Source organism: Anguilla anguilla, chromosome 12, assembly GCF_013347855.1.
Source record: "Anguilla anguilla isolate fAngAng1 chromosome 12, fAngAng1.pri, whole genome shotgun sequence".
Taxonomy (NCBI): Eukaryota; Metazoa; Chordata; class Actinopteri; order Anguilliformes; family Anguillidae; genus Anguilla; species Anguilla anguilla.
Window position 1 is genome coordinate 16,498,211 of NC_049212.1, and position 19,395 is coordinate 16,517,605.

Consider the following 19,395-nt stretch of genomic DNA (forward strand, 5'->3'; position numbering starts at 1 on the left):
TACATAATTGTAAATAGAACATCTCATCTGATTAACTGTCAAATGACATAAGGCAGAGAGTGATGTTGAGAGAGTGCATAACATAACAGTAGCAGGTTTCAGGAGGAGATGTTCATGTTCATCCTTTTTTTGGGCATAAAGCACAACCTTCAACCCAATTCTATTTGCAGGTGGATGGTGATGGTGTATCTTTCTGGGAACAGTGTGAAAGCGGTGAGTGTCTGGGATTAACGTCAGAGAAATGAATCCATCCAATCAAAATAAATGTAAAGATCATATTGATGCCTGGGCTACGGAAAAGTGTGGAGCACACAGAAGAGGTGTCTGAGCGATTGTTCCATGGGTTCTGAGGTGTAATAGATGCATATTTGGTACAAAGTTCCCTCTACCATGATTTTACCGTTGTGGTCTCAATGGGCACATGTTCAGACCCTCATAACAGTTGCGGTTGAGGGAGAATCTTGTGAGAGAATATGGAGATATTGTGCTTGTTCTTTGCTTCAGCCTGTGAATCCATTGAAGTATCTATCTGTCCTTCTTCCTGTGAAGGATGAATCATGTGACTCAGCCTGTCCATTCGTCTGTTGTGTCATCTGTTCTGTCCACTTATTGGTCCGTCAGTTGGCTGGCCATTCTGCCTGTCATCTCTTTGTCTCTCTCTGCTGATTTTCCTATAAGATGCAATCAAAGTTCCCAGGTGCCAGATTGTTGACATGGTCCTTTTAATTTACCACCTCACTGCCTTATCCTTATGGACTCCCAGTCCTCCCTGTTGAAGAGTTGCGTGGAAGTATGAGAGAAAATATTATGTGTTTGGGAAATAGGATTAATGTATTGGATGGGTGCATTTGGTAGGAAGGGGGCTTTATTTTTGAGGGGTGCAGTTCACCTGGATGAAGGCAATGGGCTTTTCCATGCAGACAGAGATGGATACAGAACATTTCATGTGATTAGAGATAACTGTGGATACGCACATTCTTTTTTTGCAAATGAAAACCAAGCAATGAGAGTTGTGGATAATCTGCTGCTGAGCATCAGATAAACACACCTCGTCTGCATGCCTGGCTGGGGCTGCGTTTACACAATGGCACCGGAATGTGGCCGCTGCACTCAACCTAAATAAGTCTGTGGCACACGTAAATATTAATGTCAATTCTTTGCAGTTGTTGTGGGGCGAGATTGACCTGATTGCACAGTTTTTGAGTCCCTAGAATATGTCTTGTAAAATCTAGAGAGAGGAGGACAGGTGAAGAGGGGACGGGGGGGGGGGGGGGGGTGCAGGACTGCGCGGTGATGGGGGTGTAGAGATATGGCGATATAAGGAGCATGTGCTGGTTGGCAAAGCTGCTCTGAATCTGTCTGTGTATTTGTGTGTTCAGGACGGTCAAAGGCATCCCGTTGTCTGAGTGCCTCGGGGGTTCTGTCTGTGTGTACTCTCTGGGGGGGGGGGGTTTGTTGGGGGTCATAAACCTGTGCACGAGATGACGTGAGAACAGGTGTGAGAACACAGCTGCTTCTGGATCTCAGGCTCATGCATAGACTCACGGACGAGCACATGTATACACATACAGTATACATGTGTACAATTTCACTCATCATACACTCATGAACACACACATACACATATAGTATACACACACACCCACACAAACACACATGTGCACACACACCAACACAAACACACATATATACACAAACACACACACAAACACAACGTATACACATACAGCACACACAGAAACAGAAATAGCCATATATACACACACCCCCATAGGCACAAATGTTCTCTCGCATATGCGCACACATGTATAGAAACACAATCTCTTTTCCCACATGCAGCCAACCCCAAAATGGTACAGCACCTTACCTTTACGGGGTCATGTGTGAATGAGAGCAGGAGTCAACGTTTTGGAAAAATCGCACTGGCAATTTGCCAGCTCAGGACTTAGTAACATTACGGAAATGTAATGTTAACTTTATTGTATCAGTCATAAAAAAATTGATTTGTTTCCCTCAAACATCCATCCAGCTATGTTTTTTCTCACTACTGAAAAAAATGATATAAATGATTATAAATGATACCATAATAAATAGCTACACAGTAGATGCTGTTCTAACATTCATTCTATTCTACCGTCTAACATCCATGAAGTTATATATGCATATAAAAATTCCCATAGGTGTAAGCTACATGCACATTACAATGTGTCCGGATGTTAGCTCTTCTGATTCCCTTTTTCTTCATTTTTAGGTTATCTAATGATATCCACCTTCAGTGGAGAGTAAGCCAGAGTTTAATAGATAGGGACATAAGTTTTGGTTATGCCCATGACCTACTTTCATAGGTCTTTTTGAGTATTTGACTACTGCTTGTTCAGACAACCTACTGGCACGGTGTGAATCCTATTAACTCAGTTGAGTCCAGGCTAGTCATTGATTGCATGAACAAGAGAAGCTATTTTCCATGTATGCAAGTGACTATAGATGCCTACATGCATACATACAGTATGTACATACATGCATGCATACATACATGCCATACATACTGTACATACATTCTTATTCTCTGCTCTGAAATTCCAGCAGGAGAAAACCCACTGTTTTTAACATCATTCCTTTACATGTCTAATATGGTGTCTCAGCCGAAGAATGTCAGCTATCTGAGAAAGTGAGGACAGCTAGGAGATGCTTACACCCTGTCCCTCAGACACTCCCAACTTAACACCACCCCAAGCTCTCACCTAAAGCTTAGCCCCTGTCCCTCTGACACTCCTGCCTGAACACCACCCCAAGCTCTCACCTAAAGCTTAGCCCCTGTCCCTCTGACACTCCCACCTTAACACCACCCCAAGCTCTCACCTAAATCTTACACCCTGTCCCTCAGACACTCCTGCCTGAACACCACCCCAAGCTCTCACCTAAAGCTTACACCCTGTCCCTCAGACACTCCCACCTTAACACCACCCCAAGCTCTCACCTAAAGCTTAGCCCCTGTCCCTCAGACACTCCCACCTTAACACCACCCCAAGCTCTCACCTAAATCTTACACCCTGTCCCTCTGACACTCCTGCCTGCACACAACCCCATTCTCTCACCTAAAGCTCCATTGCTTGTTCTTTTTCTGCTGCTCTGTCAGTGCAGCAGTGTGGAGCAGTGGTCAGATCAGCAGTATGGAGCAGTGGTCAGAGCAGCGGTGTACAGCATTGGTCAGAGCAGCAGTGTGGAGCAGTGGTCAGTGCAGCAGTGTGGAGCAGTGGTCAGAGCAGCAGTGTGGAGCAGTGGTCAGATCAGCAGTGTGGAGCAGTGGTCAGAGCAGCAGTGTACAGCATTGGTCAGAGCAGCAGTGTGGAGCAGTGGTCAGTGCAACAGTGTGGAGCAGTGGTCAGTGCAACAGTGTGGAGCAGTGGTCAGAGCAGCAGTGTGGAGCAGTAGTCAGTGCAGCAGTGTGGAGCAGTGGTCAGTGCAGCAGTGTGGAGCAGTGGTCAGTGCAGCAGTGTGGAGCAGTGGTCAGTGCAGCAGTGTGGAGCAGTGGTCAGTGCAGCAGTGTTGAGCAGTGGTCAGAGCAGCAGTGTGGAACAGTGGTCTGAGCAGAAATGTGGAGCAGTGGTCAGTGCAGCAGTGTGGAGCAGTTGTCATGACATGCTAACTCCAGGTCAGTGTTTACATCAGAACAACATATTAAGAAGATATCATGCAGTGAAAATGGATTTTTGCCAGTGTGCATTTATAGACAATGTACCTTCAATGTGGTATTATTCTGAAACTAATATTAATATGTGTGTGTGCGTGTGCGTGTGCGTGTGTAATCATTAGTATCTTTAGAATAGTGAATAAATATATTGTAATGACATTCTTCATTTTTACCTTTTTATTAATTTTTTTAAACTAATGGGGATTTGGAGACAGGTGAACAGATTCTTTGGAAATTAACTTGCCTGTGTCTCCTAGTTTTCACTCATAGCCTTTTCTTGTTCCCTGGATTTCAGTCCTTATAAGCAAAAGGCAGATGATGTTGAGCACAAGTTTGACTCTAGTAAATTAAACAAAAAAAGACGTCAGATCTTGTTTGATTGAATTGCATATGCTCTTGAAGTGGCAACTTGTATTTGATTGAATCTAACATTTAGTCTTTTCTGGAACATTTCTCTGCCCTGTTTGAAGTTCAGAATCAACCTGATTGATTGAGTGTCACACCGTAAGGGCACTTAGTACACTAGTACATGCAGCTTCACCGATGAGTGGTTGTAATTGCATTCATCTCAAATGTCGAACTAGATTCCAGAGTCTCATTGTTCAATAAGTCCTACATGTAATCTGAAGTAAGAGGGTAAGAGGAAATTATGTCAGGTTTACTTGGCTTTGCTGTACCTGTTTGGCATTTTCAGTCCTAGTACATTTAAGGCAATGCTCATTCTCATCTGTCTGTACTCAGTCTATGGAGGGTTGAGTTCAAGAGAAGCATTGCTATCGTATCTACAGTCTGTCATGTTTGACTGGGACGTGAATGAAGCATGAGGGCAATCTGGTGTGCTGAGAGGTCAGCCATGACATAACCCTCCCCATCATCTCCTAAACCCACAGATATGATGTCATCATCTGTGCTTATATCATTTCATTCACTTAAGTTAAAACCCTCCTTTAATCCTCTATCAGCAGTGCCACTGTGAGAGAGTGGTCGAGAGAGAGAGAGAGAGAAAGGACGAGAGAGAGTTGAGGTGTTACTATTCCTTTGATTTTTATAAAAGGTATAATAAGTTTTCTTGGATTTTCTGATATTGTTTCAGTTTCAGTGTGTGCTTTCGATTGGTCGGGACAGTTTCTGTGTGTGATATTTTTGAGAGGTCTCTGATGGCTGTTTCAGGTCATTCTAAAGCAGCATTTTTCCAGAGGCTGAACATATGAACAGATTCATTGTTTAACATTTGTTCATAATTTTAGTATAAATATTATATTTTAATGTAAATATTAGCATAAATATAAAATTTTTGCTTAAATGTTAATTTTAATATTGTACCGGTACTTATTTCCTTCAGCACAGTGGTTCCAGTTTCCACGGAACATACAAACTAGTTAAACTGGTAACATATTTTTAAAATGATAATTAGGTATGAATAATACATATACATATTTATTCCCTCTGGAGGTATAACATCTCTGTATAAGCTGCTTTGGAGTTACTTGAAGTGTATTTTCTTGCTATAGACCACAAACCTGTCATGCGCTTTACTTGTTGTAAAGCCAGCAGGTCATTAGAAGCTTCTGTGAATCTTAAATACCCTTCACTACACACAAAACAGTCTCAAGCACTCAACCAATCGAAATTATACTCCAAAACCTAAATAATGTCTAGAAACCCCAGAAAGTAAGCTTGCCTTTACAACCTTGAACATAGAATTAAGCGAAGAGCATAGGGGAAATGAATATACAGTGAGCACCATAATTCATTGGACAGTGACACATTTTTTTGTTATTTTGGTTCTGTACTCCAGCACTTTGAGTTTGAAAGGATACACTGACAATGAGGTTGAAGTGCAGACTGGCAGCTTTAATTTGAGGGTATTTTCATACATATCGGACGAACCGTTTAGAAATTCTAGAACCTTTTGTACATGGTCCCCCCCTCATTTTCGGGCATCAAAAAAATATTGGACAGTTTAACATAATGTAGAATAAAGTAATCATTTTTAATATTTGGTCGCTTATCCTTTGCATGCAATGCCTGCTTGAAGTCTGCGATGCATAGACATCACCAGACACTGGGTATCTTCCCTGGTGATGCTCTGCCAGGCCTGTACTGCAGCCATCTTCAGTTCCTGCTTGTTTCGGGGACTTTTTGCCTTCGGTCTCCTCTTCAGCATGTAAAATGCATGTTCAGTTGGATTCAGATCCGGTGATTGACTCGGCCAGTCAAGGATTTTCCACTTTCTGGCCGTCAAAAACCCTGTTGCTCTAGCAGTATGTTTCGGGTCATTGTCTTGTTGCATGATGAAGTGCCGTCCAATGAGTTTGGAGGCATTTGGTTTTATCTGAGCAGATAAAATATGTCTGTAGACTTTAGAATTGTTGTTCTACTTTCGTCTGCGGTCACATCATCGATGAAGACAAGTGAGCCCGTTCCACTGGCAGCCATACACGCCCAAGCCAGAACACCCCCTCCACCATGTTTCACGGATGAGGTGGTATGCTTTGGATCATGGGCATTTCCTTTTTTTCTCCACACTTTCCTCTTTCCATCACTCTGGTACATGTTAATCTTTGTCTCATCTGTCCACAAGACTTTGTTCCAGAACTCTTGGGGCTCGTTTAGGTGCTTTTTAGCAAACTGTAATCTCGCCTTTCTGTTCTTCAGGCTTATCGGTGGTTTGCATCTTGTAGCGTACCCTCTGTAGTCCTGCTGGTGTAGTCTTCTGTGTATGGTAGACTTTGACACATCTACACCTGCATCCAGGAGAGTGTTTTTGATCTGTTGGGCTGTTGTCAGGGGGGTTTTCTTCACCATAGGGAGTATTCTCCGGTCATCCACTATAGTGGGCTTCCACGGTCTATCGGGTCTTTTGACGTAATTGAGTTCACCTGTAGTTTTTTTCTTGTTAATGATGAACCAAACTGGTGACTTGGGCATGCCCAGGGTTTTTGCAATGTTCCTGATTGATTGATTTTCATTTTTGAGCCTTATGACGGCCAGAATAATTTGCATCGACACTGCTGTCTTCTTCATGTTGTCACACCCCAACAACAATCTCCAACGGCAATTGCAAAGTCTAGAATCAAGACTAGACATCAACAGCTCTCTTCTGCATTCACTAACGACACATGAATACACCTGCTTAACGAAACACATCTGTGAAGCCAATTCAACAAATACCTGTAGTACCTTAAAATGGGGGACCATGTACAAAAGGTGCCGTCATTTCTAAACGGTTCATCCGATATGGATGAAAATACTCTCAAATTAAAGCTGGCAGTCTGCTCATTGTCATTGTATCCTTTTAAACTCAAGGTGCTAGAGTACAGAACCAAAATAACAAAAAATGTGTCACTGTCCAATGAATTATGGTGCTCACTGTATATTTTTATTTTTATATATATAGGGCTCCAGAATTATTGGCACCCTTTATAAAAATGAAGAAAAAAGGCTGCATATAATAAATGGCACAGATAATAATCTATATGTTATGTTCAAACATATGGGAAAACTATATACTTTTATTGCAATACATGCAATACATACATTCCTACGAACACAATTGGCTGTGTTCGCGGGTGGGAAGCCGGTGAGGGTATGAGTCCTGATCGTTGCATTAGCGACTCCTACTGGTTGGTCGTTGTTCAGCGGGGAGGGGATCTGGGGGAGATAGCGTGAACCCCGCGCGCGTTACGCTCTCTATGCTGTCAGGTGAAAAGAAGCGGCTGGTGACTCCACACGTACCGGAGGAGGCATGTGGCAGTCGACACCCTCCCTAGACCAACAGAGGACAGAGGCAAAAATGGCAAAAAAACAACAATAGCAACAAACACAGACAAAAGCACTGTAATTTGCATTCCACAGAGAAAAGGATGATAGGGCCAGAGAGAAGTATGAGAAATGAGAGGTGGGGAAAGTGAGGAGTCGGAAGCACAGGTCAGGTGAGAGGGGAGGGGTGTGGGAGACACATAGGAAATGCATTTGATTCATTTGGACATGAATGACTATTGCTCATTATTAATAAATCCCTTGCTGTATATGGGGTAAAGTTACATAATTCAGAAAAAACATAAACAAAAATATATTGTAAGCATTTACAATATACTGTAAGCAGTAAAAAAATATTTCAGAGTAGTAAAAAATAATATTTTTTTTAACTGTGTACAAAAAATTAGAAAGTAATTTCAAAGAATTGCATGCAGTCTTCGTGTTTATTTTCATCACAAATTTGCTCACAATTAAGTGACTTAGAAGCAGACAAATTTGTTGACCAGAGGTTGTGCTCAATTTGCACATATTTTACCCAATATCATTGCAAAACACTTTATTTCTCATGGACGCCTCAGAGCAGGATATGCATTTCAAAACTTAGGCTAATACAGAATATGAAGACTTTTGCCTTATGTACAAATAATGTACATTACAGTTTATAGATTTTAGCAATGTGGGAAATCCTCCCAACTAAAGATGTACAGTGTGGTATTCAGTGAAATTATTGCAGAAGCAATCATAAAAATAAATCATTTGGCAACATCAAGAGTGCTTCAAATCTGTCTTAAAGTAATTGGGATTCTACACATCAAATTTTAGTTTACTCAATTAGTTGACAAAAACATTTTTGTATATGTTTCAGCATTGATCAGAGCAAGATTATCTTTCTGAAGATAACTGGCAACCTATGGGTGCCGACTGTTGGAAGGAAAGTAAGATTACATGTTTTGTATGAAAAATGGCATTTAAACTTATGTAATTCCATGCATTTGACCATCATTCCTGTTAATGTCTCGGTGAGTACAGGTGTATGTATGGATTATGTTAAGCTGTGTGTGTTAGTGAATGAATGAATTTTTTATTGTCATGTCATTTGTCCTCGTGACCTCTTGGGATGTTATTTTACAGTAAAGATTGGCTTCATTATATGTTTATATCATGTAGTTTGGAAGTAGTAGTTAAGTAGAAACTATAGAACTGATGACTATTTCAGTGACTTAAGGACATCAGTCAGTGCAGTGTATTCTTGTATGGAGGCAGGTATGATGGTTTTGTTTTCTCCGGTTGTGCCAAGTGTTCTGTTTCCCCGCAGTGTTGCAGGCAGCGTCTGTACATCCTTGTTTCTTTACATTGACCAGACGGTTTTGCGTAACCGTTGGCTGTATCCAGCGTGTTTTGCACCGCCTTTCTGCCGTCTGTACTCTTGTTCAGAATCGCGGGATGCGCGTCTCACGCAGTGCTTTTCGTTAGCCGGCGGCTATGCTCCTGCTGGCGGCTGCGGTTTCGACCGGCCAGCTGCGGATGGCGGCGCGGCGGAGCAGCGAGGGGTTTCCGTGACGGCGCTGAGCGTGCTCACTGCATCTGCGTTCCGCTCCCGTGACAGCGCTGAGCGTGCTGTGTTTTGTCAGTGGCGCAGGGAGAACACTGGCATTCGGCACTGTGGCCAGAGGCAATCCGCAGAAAGGTCCTGGCGCACACGAGCATTCCTCACAGTGAGGGCGCTCCCTATCACAGACGGCGCTTTCCGGATCACATGCGGAGCATTCCAGGTCACAGACAGGGCGCTCCTGATTACAGACAGCACTCCCCCCCCCCAAAAACTGCAAAGAGCGCACCGGCAGTGTTCTCTGGATTACTGGTGGGGCTCTCTTGATAACAGACCGAGCTCTCTGTATTACAGGGAGAGTTGTCTGGGTCACAGACTGTGCTTTCTAGATCACGTACAGAGCTCTAGATCAGCAGAAGAGATCTCTGGATCGCTGATAGCACTCGCTTGATAACCGACAGGGCTCTCTGAGGTCACAGATGGAGCTTGCTGCATTACAGAATAGTCCCTCAATGATACAGTTAAATACAGAAATACAGCACAGCTATTCCTCCATTTCTGAGAGCCTTGAATCCTCACAGATTGCGGATGTGATCCCTCATGCAGTCTCAGATTTAGATGTGAGGCATTTGAATGCTCTCAGGCTCTATGGGATTCCACAGTAAGCCTTTGAGCAGATAGGACCTCTCCGGGTGGATATGCCCCTGCATAGCCTGCAGTGTGCTCTGGGTGGAACTTGCGAATGAAACTTAATTTTGGAAAGAAAGGCACCTCGGTTGACTTATAATGGATAATATCTGACAAGAAAAACACAGACATGCAAACATTAATGTCTTCTGAAGCAGTCAGAGTTAGGACCAGCCCGGTCCAAGCTGGAGCAGGCCGCTGCTTCTTTTGAATTGCAGTGACGATCACTTGGCTGGGACACAGTGAACTAAAGTAGAATACAGTTGGCACACTGTGGGAGATTTGCTCTCACCTGCAGGTAGTGACTCTGCTTAGTGTAAATTGTGCCATTTGTGTGTGTGTGTGTGTACATGTGTGTATGTGTGTACGTGTGTGTATGTGTGTGTGTGTGTGTGTGTGTGTGTGTGTGTGCATGTTTGTCTGTGTGTGTGTGTACGTGTGTACGTGTGTGTGTATGTGTGTGTGTGTGTATGTGTACGTGTGTGTGTACGTGTGTGTGTGTGTGTGTGTACGTGTATGTGTGTATGTGTGTGTGTGTGTGTGTGTGTGCACGCGCACGTGAGTGTGTTCCCTTATGTGGATCCCTCTCCCGGGGAGTTGCAGTGAGAAGGGAGTGTGATTACCTCCCAGTTTCTCAGTTACATTGTCCTCTGCTGTACGGCTTCCCACAGCAGCACACTCAATTACCTGCAAAAAGGCACATCCCCCCCTCAAACCCAGTGTTTACATTCCTGCTGTTCTCCTGGCACGCACGCATGCACCCGCCCCACCCCACGTCAACTCAGGCCACTCTGTCCCGTACAGCGTGTGACCATGTGCCGCAGGTCAGAGTTCATCACAGGAAGCTGCCTAATGTGGAACACAGGCTAACCAGGGTCCTGATGACTGTTCACTGATTAATTATGTTGATTAATGTGTCACTCGTGCTTGCATTCTGAGCTGTTTACTGGTTACTGATCTGTGTTCACTCCGTTTGGGGGTGGGGGATCTGGGTTAGCGTACCCATCTGTTGGCATGCCTTTGTCAGCATGAGGCTAGCTTTTTTTACCTCGGTAGCCGGTGTGCGGTACCTGTTCCCATACATGTGTATGATGTGTGTATAACCATAACTGTGTGTGCAGTGTCTGTTCCAGTATGGTATAATCCATATGCCCAGGCTCAATACATCCAGCTTAGCTCAATATCATCGATCTCTTAGTTGTATGTTACCATGCTCTCCCTACTGTACAACAATTGCTCAAATATCAATGGCTGTATGGTGGCCATTTCTTAAAAATTAGTAATTGTTTTTAAAAGCAATGTTTTACATTCAAACTCCATTTTTACATAGCAGTAGAAAGTGATAATGTAAGTTTTGCCATAAAATGTCCCAGCTGTTAAAAAATTCTACATGAAACAGTACAGCACTTTTTTGTCTGTTATAGCTCTTACAGTACCTGTCAGTTACAGTACCTGTTGGTTTCTGGTTTCAGGGAGAACTGCTGGAGCCCTGTGGTGGAAGAGACTGCTCTGTGTGTCAGTGTTTCCCAGCCAAGGGATCAATGGTAAGAATATAATTCATATATAAGGACTAGAAAGTTCTATTCTTACTTCACTGGTTAGACATGTCTGACCCAGAAATCACCTTGAGCTCATGGTAATATACTGCCTTTTTCACGCTGCTAAGTTCTGGGAAGATTTCAGGCCCTAAGTGACCCCAGTTCATAACCCTGGTCAGTGCCATTTAAATGCTGGTGCACATTAACTTTTTTTGCATTGTAACTGCAGACGTACTGCAGTTCCAATGTGTAGCTTCGGGGAAGGGGGTGGTGGTGGGGGTTAGTAAATAACACAAAAAAGCTGAAAGTAGATCTATCTTAAGTTTAAACACTGACCAGTTGTAGACAGTTCTTGAACACAATGCATAATAGAAAGTGATCATTTGAGTCAGACTTTGGAGCTCAGTGATTGACCAGTTGAACTGCCATATGCACAAGATGCACGTTCAAATGTATTTGTAATGCTCAACTGATTGAAAGTGTTTTTTTACTCTTACGGTGCTGAATTGGGTATAAAACTTGCTTTTTAGATAGCACAAGGTGTTGCAGGGTTAGCATTTGAAAGGCTTTGTACACATTGTATTGGGTGACAAAAACATGTTGCAGTGAAAATATTTTCAAAAATATAACTTATTTTATTTTTATTGAATGTTCCTTGCAGTTAAGGTTTCAGCATAATGAAATATATGGTGCTTCAGATTAAGAATTCTGTCCTGTACAGGGGACAGAATGTATTGCTGTGGCTTCGAAGGATATTCATTTCCTAATGGCACTAGTATATTTGTGGAAATATAAATGCACATGTTTGCTGATGTTAACCTGGCATGGGAAAGGTGAATTAGAATTGCTGATGTGAAGTTATTTTAAAATAATGCAATGCCCTGTAGACTGAAGCAGGAACCTGTTGGCACTTCAGCTGGGGCCAGTGAGGTCAAAGGTCAGGCTGGATTCTACTCTGTCTGCATCCGATGAAAGGGAATGAATTATTGTGTGTCCAGAGGTTGTGTGTATGTATATTACCCAATTATTCTTCAGAAAATAATATTCAATATCATTTTTGTTTGGTGTTATTTCCAATGGCACCTGCAACCTGGCACTGCTGGAGTCAAGGAAAGAAGTACCAGCAAAGAATTGTGCCCAAATGCTATAAAATAAATGGCCGTATGAACTGCCTCTGGAAACATAACACTGCCCTGTTTCTTTGCTTTAGACTCTAAACCCCCAAAATGTCTTAACTTCTCTGAATATATGAAATATCTTCTACCGTGCACAAAACTGTCTGGGTCAGTCAAAAACATACGCTAGAGCTGTAATAATATGAAAAAACTTTAAAAACCATTACTGTTCCCTTTAACAATGAACGATAGAGAAGGAGATGCCTTCAGAGTAGCCTGCATCTCAAGAATGCACACACCACACACACTCATGTCCACATACACCCATGCATTTTTGCACACACACACATGCACAAACACACCTACACACACATACACATGCACTCACACACACACCCACACACACACACACACACTCATACATACACACACATACACATGCACTCACACACATGCTCACACACACACACACCCAACACACACACACACTCACACATACACACACATACACATGCACTCACACACATGCTCACGCACACTCGCACACACACACTCACACATACACACACATACACATGCACTCACACATGCTCACGCACTTGCACACACGCACACACAAAAGCACGCACACACATGCTCACACACACTCACACACACTCGCACACACGCACACACACACACACACTCACACACACGCACACACAAAAGCACGCACACACATGCTCACACACTCGCACACACACATGCTCACACACACACACGCACACACACGCACACACACACACACGCACACACACACTCACACTCGCACACACACACACATGCTCACACACACTCACACTCGCACACACACACACATGCTCACACACACACACACGCACACACACACACACTGCTGTCCTCTAGGCTGGGTTAGTTGCTCCTGGTCCGTTTTGTCACGACTCTCCTTCCTCACTCCTCTCTTATGAGGACTATGAAATATCCTGGGAATGCAGCGGACCAGAGAGCTCATAAATCAGCAGCAAGCCTCCTCTTTTCCCTGCCTCATCCTCTTTAGTTAAAGTATGTCACCTCCTCTGTCTCCATGATCTAGTTGTCATGTTGTCCCCTCCCTTCTGTCTTTTTCACTCTCTCTATTTCTGTCTAAACCTGTCTCTCAGCTATTAGCTCCCACTGTACACAGTGAGTGTAACGGTCAGGTCATGTTGTCATGCAGAACAGGCAGAAAGAGAGAGGGACAGAGAGCGAGAGCAAGAGAGAGGAGAGAGAGAAGGAGAGAGAGAGAAGAAGAAAACCTCTGGAAGGATAACTGTGGAACGACTAGTCTGATGTATGATGCATTCAGTGAGGAACATATGGCAGCACATTAAATCTGCACAGGGCTGCACAACACATTCATATCTCACCTGGGCATTCTGTACGTGCATGTGGAAGGGTGGAGCTCATTCTCTCTTCTAATTGGACAGCAGCTTTGGCAGCCACATCGGCACTCCTCCCACAACCCCAAGGGCAGGTGTCTGTTCTGCTGATTTTTTATGTGACCTCTGTGAAGCTACAGCTGGCTAAAATAGGATTAGCGAGTGTGTGTGTGTGAGAGAGAGAGAAAGAGAGGCAGACAGAGAGACAAAGAGAGAGAGACAGAGAGAGAGAGCAATGGGCCAGAATATGGGAGTATAGGGGAATTTAAGAGTAAATTGAACTTTACCTGCAACTTTATTAGACGCATCTCAAACAATCATTAGACTTTGACAACGCAATTAGACGTGAGACAGCGTTCGCCGTCTAGCCCGAGCCGACGCTCGCGTCTGAGGCGGGCGCGAGAGTGAAAGAAGGAGAGTGGGAAAGAGGGGCCAGCCCTATAATCACAGACAGGCTGCTGTGGGTAGTAATCTGCGGTAATGAGGAGTGAAGACAGGGAGCTGGGGCAGATAAGTGCGGGGGTATTTATCACGCTCATGTCATGTGTCTCATCTGCCCCGCCGAACGGCGGCCGCGGTCCGAGAGACGAGCGCGAGCGTCATAAATCTGAGTTAAGAACGGGAGACCCTAGCAGCACCGAGCTGAAGGCACACTCAACATGACATACAACACCAGCTTTAGGACGCTTATAATACAGAAAGCCTGCAGTGGAGAGTTGGGAAGTGTGCAGTAGATGTGTGGACAGCAGTGTAATGTAAAAAGGCCTAGTTTTCTCTGGTGTAATGGACTGTAATGTGCTTTGGTGTTTCATAGTCTAGTGTGATGTACAGTTCTACATTGTGGTGTGGTGTATTCTAGTATTCAAATGCTTTGTTGTTGTTGTTTGTTTTTTTAAGGGTTTACTTTGGAAGCAATGCATGTATGAGATATTGTATTTAAAATGAAAATGAATTGTCCTTCATATCCTTGTGCTGGTGCACTGCTGACATATTTAGACATTTACGTTTTGGCCTTAACAGATGCTCTTATTCAGAACAAGTACCAAGTTGAGCCTGTGGGCCTTGCTTAAGGGTGCAATGGAAGTGGCACTGCTGGAAATCGAATCTTCAGTGTCCGAGTTACAGACTCAGCTCCCTAACCAATATTCCATTACTATCTATGCTAGTACATGGCTCAAACGTGTACACATGGTAGAGGTAGTCATCATATACAGCTTACCATAGTTTATACGGATCTTAATAGTGAACAAACATTTATGATGATAAGGAAATGCCTAATCGCAACTGTAAATTAGCCACCAGGCTATAATTGTGGGGCGACATAGCTCAGGAGGTAAGAGCGGTTGTCTGGCAGTCGGAGGGTTGCCGGTTCAAACCCCGGCCTGGGCGTGTCGAAGTGTCCCTGAGCAAGTCACCTAACCCCTAACTGCTCTGGTGAATGAGAGGCATCAATTGTAAAGCACTTTGGATAAAAGCGCTGTATAAATGCAGTCCATTTACCATTTACCATTTGTACGAGGGTAATGGTTTTGCTAGTTAGAGACCTACAGTATGATTTTCACTGATTTCATGTAACTATCTGTTTAGCTATATGGAATGACTGTGTTATTTGCCAAGTCTATAGTTTGAGAAATGATAATGGAGGAGGTGAGGAGTGTCAGATCAGACCTGCTTCAGGTGCCAGTGGGCGGTGGCGGTGTGGAAAGGGGGAGGTGCCGCACGCTGAAGGTGGAGGTGGCTCTGGCGGTGGGCGGGGCAGAGGTGATCGGGAGGTGACGTAGGGGTATGGAGGCGAGGGGGTTCTTAGGAATGTGCAGAACTGTGAGGGAGTGAGGTGGCGGTTTGCTCAGGAACGATGGAATGTTTATGTGGAGCTCTAAAGGTCAGACCTGTGAAATTAAAAATTTAGTGGACTGTGTGGTGGTCACTGACGTGGAAAGCTTTGGGGACACGGAGGCGTTGCATCGCTTAGAGAGTGGTGATGTCACATACAGGGGTTCTTCTGTAGCAGAGAGGGTGGGAGTGCTACCTTTTAAAGGAGATCCAGATTCTGGATCATGCTGCATCAGTTTCCCTCCACATGGGTCACAGAGTAGTGCTCTTTCACTCTGCCCTGTTCCCTGTCTGCACAATACCTCATTACCTCTCAAACAAGAGAGCCTGTGACACAGTCAGTGCTTATTGTTAAACATGTGTGCCTGTCTGTGAGAGAGACACATTTACAGGGATTGTGTTTGTTTGTGTGCGTGTGTGTGTATGTGTTGTGCGTCGGTGTGCGAACGTGTGTTTGTGCATGTGCATGTGTGTCTGTGTTTGTGTGTGTGTGTGTGTGTGTTGTGTGTTTGTGCGTGCGTGTGTGTGTGAGAGAGAGAGAGCGAGACTGCTTTGTCTTTGTGGCTGATTAGGTCTTTTCAGTCTCCTCCATCTTATCTGGCTCTGATCATGCCGGCCTCCAGCACAGTCCTCTGTACCCGCTCCCTGCTCAGGAACTGTACAGCACCGCCCACATCACATCCTGCTCTCTGACCCCCACGCCACCCTCACCAGATATGTGCTCATTACCATCACACCTGGAGCACGGGCACGCTCAGTGTCTCTGCTCTGTATCCGAAGACCCGTTATTGTTGTTACAACTGCTGCATGAGCATCCAGTGTGTCACAACAGGTATATTCAGAGGATTATGAGGTTATCTCAGGTAGTACATATTTCTGAAGATTAGTGGAGCTGTGTGTGTGTGCGTGCGTGCCTTTGTGTATGTGTGTGTGTCTGTAATATATAATGCATGTGGGCTGGTGTATTTGGGTTGGGGTTCATCACAGTAGACTGGAAGATCCCTCCCACCGGAGCTGGACCGGGTGCCATACCCAGTGCCAGGGTGTTTCCCGGGCAGTGGTGGTTCTGGAGGCCCGGCTGCTGGTCCTGTGGGCTGGGTTTCCGCCTTGGTACCTGGCTGCTGGTTCTGTGGGCCTCGGCGTTAGTTCTGTGGGCCGGGCTGTTCGTTCTGTGGGCCTCGGCGCTGGTTCTGTGGGCCTCGGCGCTGGTTCTGTGGGTCGGGCTGCTGGTTCTGTGGGCCTCGGCGCTGGTTCTGTGGGCCGGGCTGCTGGTTCTGTGGGCCTCGGCGCTGGTTCTGTGGGCCGGGCTGCTGGTTCTGTGGGCCGGGCTGCTGGTTCTGTGGGCCTCGGCGCTGGTTCTGTGGGCCTCGGCGCTGGTTCTGTGGGCCGGGCTGCTGGTTCTGTGGGCCTCGGTGCTGGTTCTGTGGGCCTCGGCGCTGGTTCTGTGGGCCTCGGTACTGGTTCTGTGGGCCGGGCTGCTGGTTCTGTGGGCCCCGGCGCTGGTCCTGTGGGCCTCGGTGCTGGTTCTGTGGGCCTCGGTGCTGGTTCTGTGGGCCTCGGCGCTGGTCCTGTGGGCCAGGCTGCTGGTTCTGTGGGCCTCGGCGCTGGTTCTGTGGGCCAGGCTGCTGGTTCTGTGGGCCTCGGTGCTGGTTCTGTGGGCCGGGCTGCTGGTTCTGTGGGCCTCGGTGCTGGTTCTGTGGGCGGGGCTGTTCGTTCTGTGGGCCTCGGCGCTGGTTCTGTGGGCCTCGGCGCTGGTTCTGTGGGCCTTGGTACCTGGCTGCTGGTTCTGTGGGCCTCGGCGCTGGTTCTGTGGGCCAGGCTGCTGGTTCTGTGGGCCTCGGCGCTGGTTCTGTGGGCCTCGGTGCTGGTTCTGTGGGCCGGGCTGCTGGTTCTGTGGGCCTCGGTGCTGGTTCTGTGGGCGGGGCTGTTCGTTCTGTGGGCCTCGGCGCTGGTTCTGTGGGCCTCGGCACTGGTTCTGTGGGCCGGGCTGCTGGTTCTGTGGGCCGGGCTGCTGGTTCTGTGGGCCTCGGCGCTGGTTCTGTGGGCCTCGGCGCTGGTTCTGTGGGCCTCGGCGCTGGTTCTGTGGGCCTCGGCGCTGGGTGCCCGGCGCTTTATTTGCACAGCTGGGCTGAAGCCGCAATGCGCTGTGCCAGCCTCCTCGGCCCGGCGGGCATAATAGCTGTTGTGACACGGACTCAGCGGGGGTCTTAGGGGGGCTTCCGATTATCACAGCCCCGCGAGCCGGGAGAAAGAGAGGGGCGACGCAGCCAGCACAGAGCTTACCCGCTGTCACATCCAGCGTGAGCACGCCGCTGACGCCCGCTTTATCAGCCCGGCAGGGCCCAGCCGCGCAGACACGCTAAACACACACGCCGAGGGGGAGGGGGGCGGGACACGCTAAACACACACGCTGAGGGGGAGGGGAGCGGAGGGGTGGGAGGGCCCGAGAGAGCGGGGAAGGAAGGGGGAAAGGGTGGGCATGGAGGGGGCGGGGGGGTGGAGGGGGGTGCTGGACCAGTGACTGAAAAACTCAACTGTTGTGTGTTTAAAAGGATGGTGTAGTGAGGGTGCCATCCTGTATGAAATGGTCTTCTCGGTTATTCAGTATCTGAGATGTAATAGACTTCAACTGGAAGCCGTGCAGACACACAATACAATCAAAGAGAACGGGGCTTTGTTCATTTACATGGGCCCTCTACCCTTTCCCATTGTGTCCTGATCAAAGGTAAACACACTGCATGTTTTCATTTATTATGAACTTCAAAGGAGTATAAGGGCAGAAAATGGTGGACACTGTTATTGTAGTGTGTGCGCATGTGTGTGTGTTATCGTCTAGTTCTACATTGTCATCCATGTCCATATTCACATTTGGACAACTATAACAATTGTGCATTTTAAAGGACACAGAACACACAGCTTTGTATCTCTCAAAATAGCCCAAATCTCACTCTCCCCCAAGCGCACACACGCATACAGACACATTATTTGTCTCTCCGTCTCACACTATTTGCCGTCTCTCTCTCTAACTTACATTGAATCTCTGTCGCTCTCTCTGTCACGCATACACAAAGACGCACACACACACACACACACACACACACACACACACACACACACAGCTTAGTGTGATTCTGTTATGGCCAGGATCACTGACATGGCTTCCTACCTGTTTGTATCTGTGCGTTTGATTTGTTATTACACGCTTTGGGACCGCAGGCACTTCTCTGTACGTGTATGTGTAAGCATGAAGGAATTGGTTGTGAAATGTAATTAAAAGCAGCAAAACAGCTGTGCCAGACTTTCTCCCTGTTAAAAAAAAACTGTTTGTGTGGAGCTTACCCTCGCCTAATGTTTTTTTCCTCCACCCTCCCCTCTTCTGCCCCTTTAGGGTATGGGGTTCTCATGGCGTATGTTGTGTTTGACAGAGTTCTTTGAAAACTGTCATTCTCACGGGAGAAAGACGCTGTCTTTCTTTCTGCCAAACAGAATGTAATATATCATTATGTAATAGACACAAACACGCACAGGCACACACACGCACAGACATAAAAATTATGGATATGAGTTAATTATAAAACATGAAAGTGTGGTATGCTGCCCTCTTGTGGATAGTTTATAAAATGATACATCAGAATTTTGTTTTGTGCTGACCAGATCCAAAATTGAGAATAGTGATATACATGAGGTTAATCAAGGAAATATACAAGCTTGAATACATGTTTCTTGTGCAAACCCACAAAAAATCATTCTTTTACTATTTTATGGGAATTAAAAGTGAAAAGTTGTAGATGTTACTTTGGCT

The 19,395-nt window shown here is 45.8% G+C and overlaps 1 protein-coding gene across 3 annotated transcripts in view; it reads left to right on the forward strand.

Moving 5' to 3' along the window:
- col4a4 (collagen, type IV, alpha 4) overlaps positions 1-19,395 on the forward strand; it is a 52,090-nt gene that overhangs the window by 9,747 nt on the left and 22,948 nt on the right. For all 3 annotated transcript variants that reach the window (XM_035386187.1, XM_035386186.1, XM_035386188.1), the window contains 2 exons: positions 171-213; positions 11,162-11,233. In XM_035386187.1, coding sequence (XP_035242078.1) covers positions 171-213; positions 11,162-11,233 — 115 coding nt within the window. The remainder of the gene's footprint in view (positions 1-170; positions 214-11,161; positions 11,234-19,395) is intronic.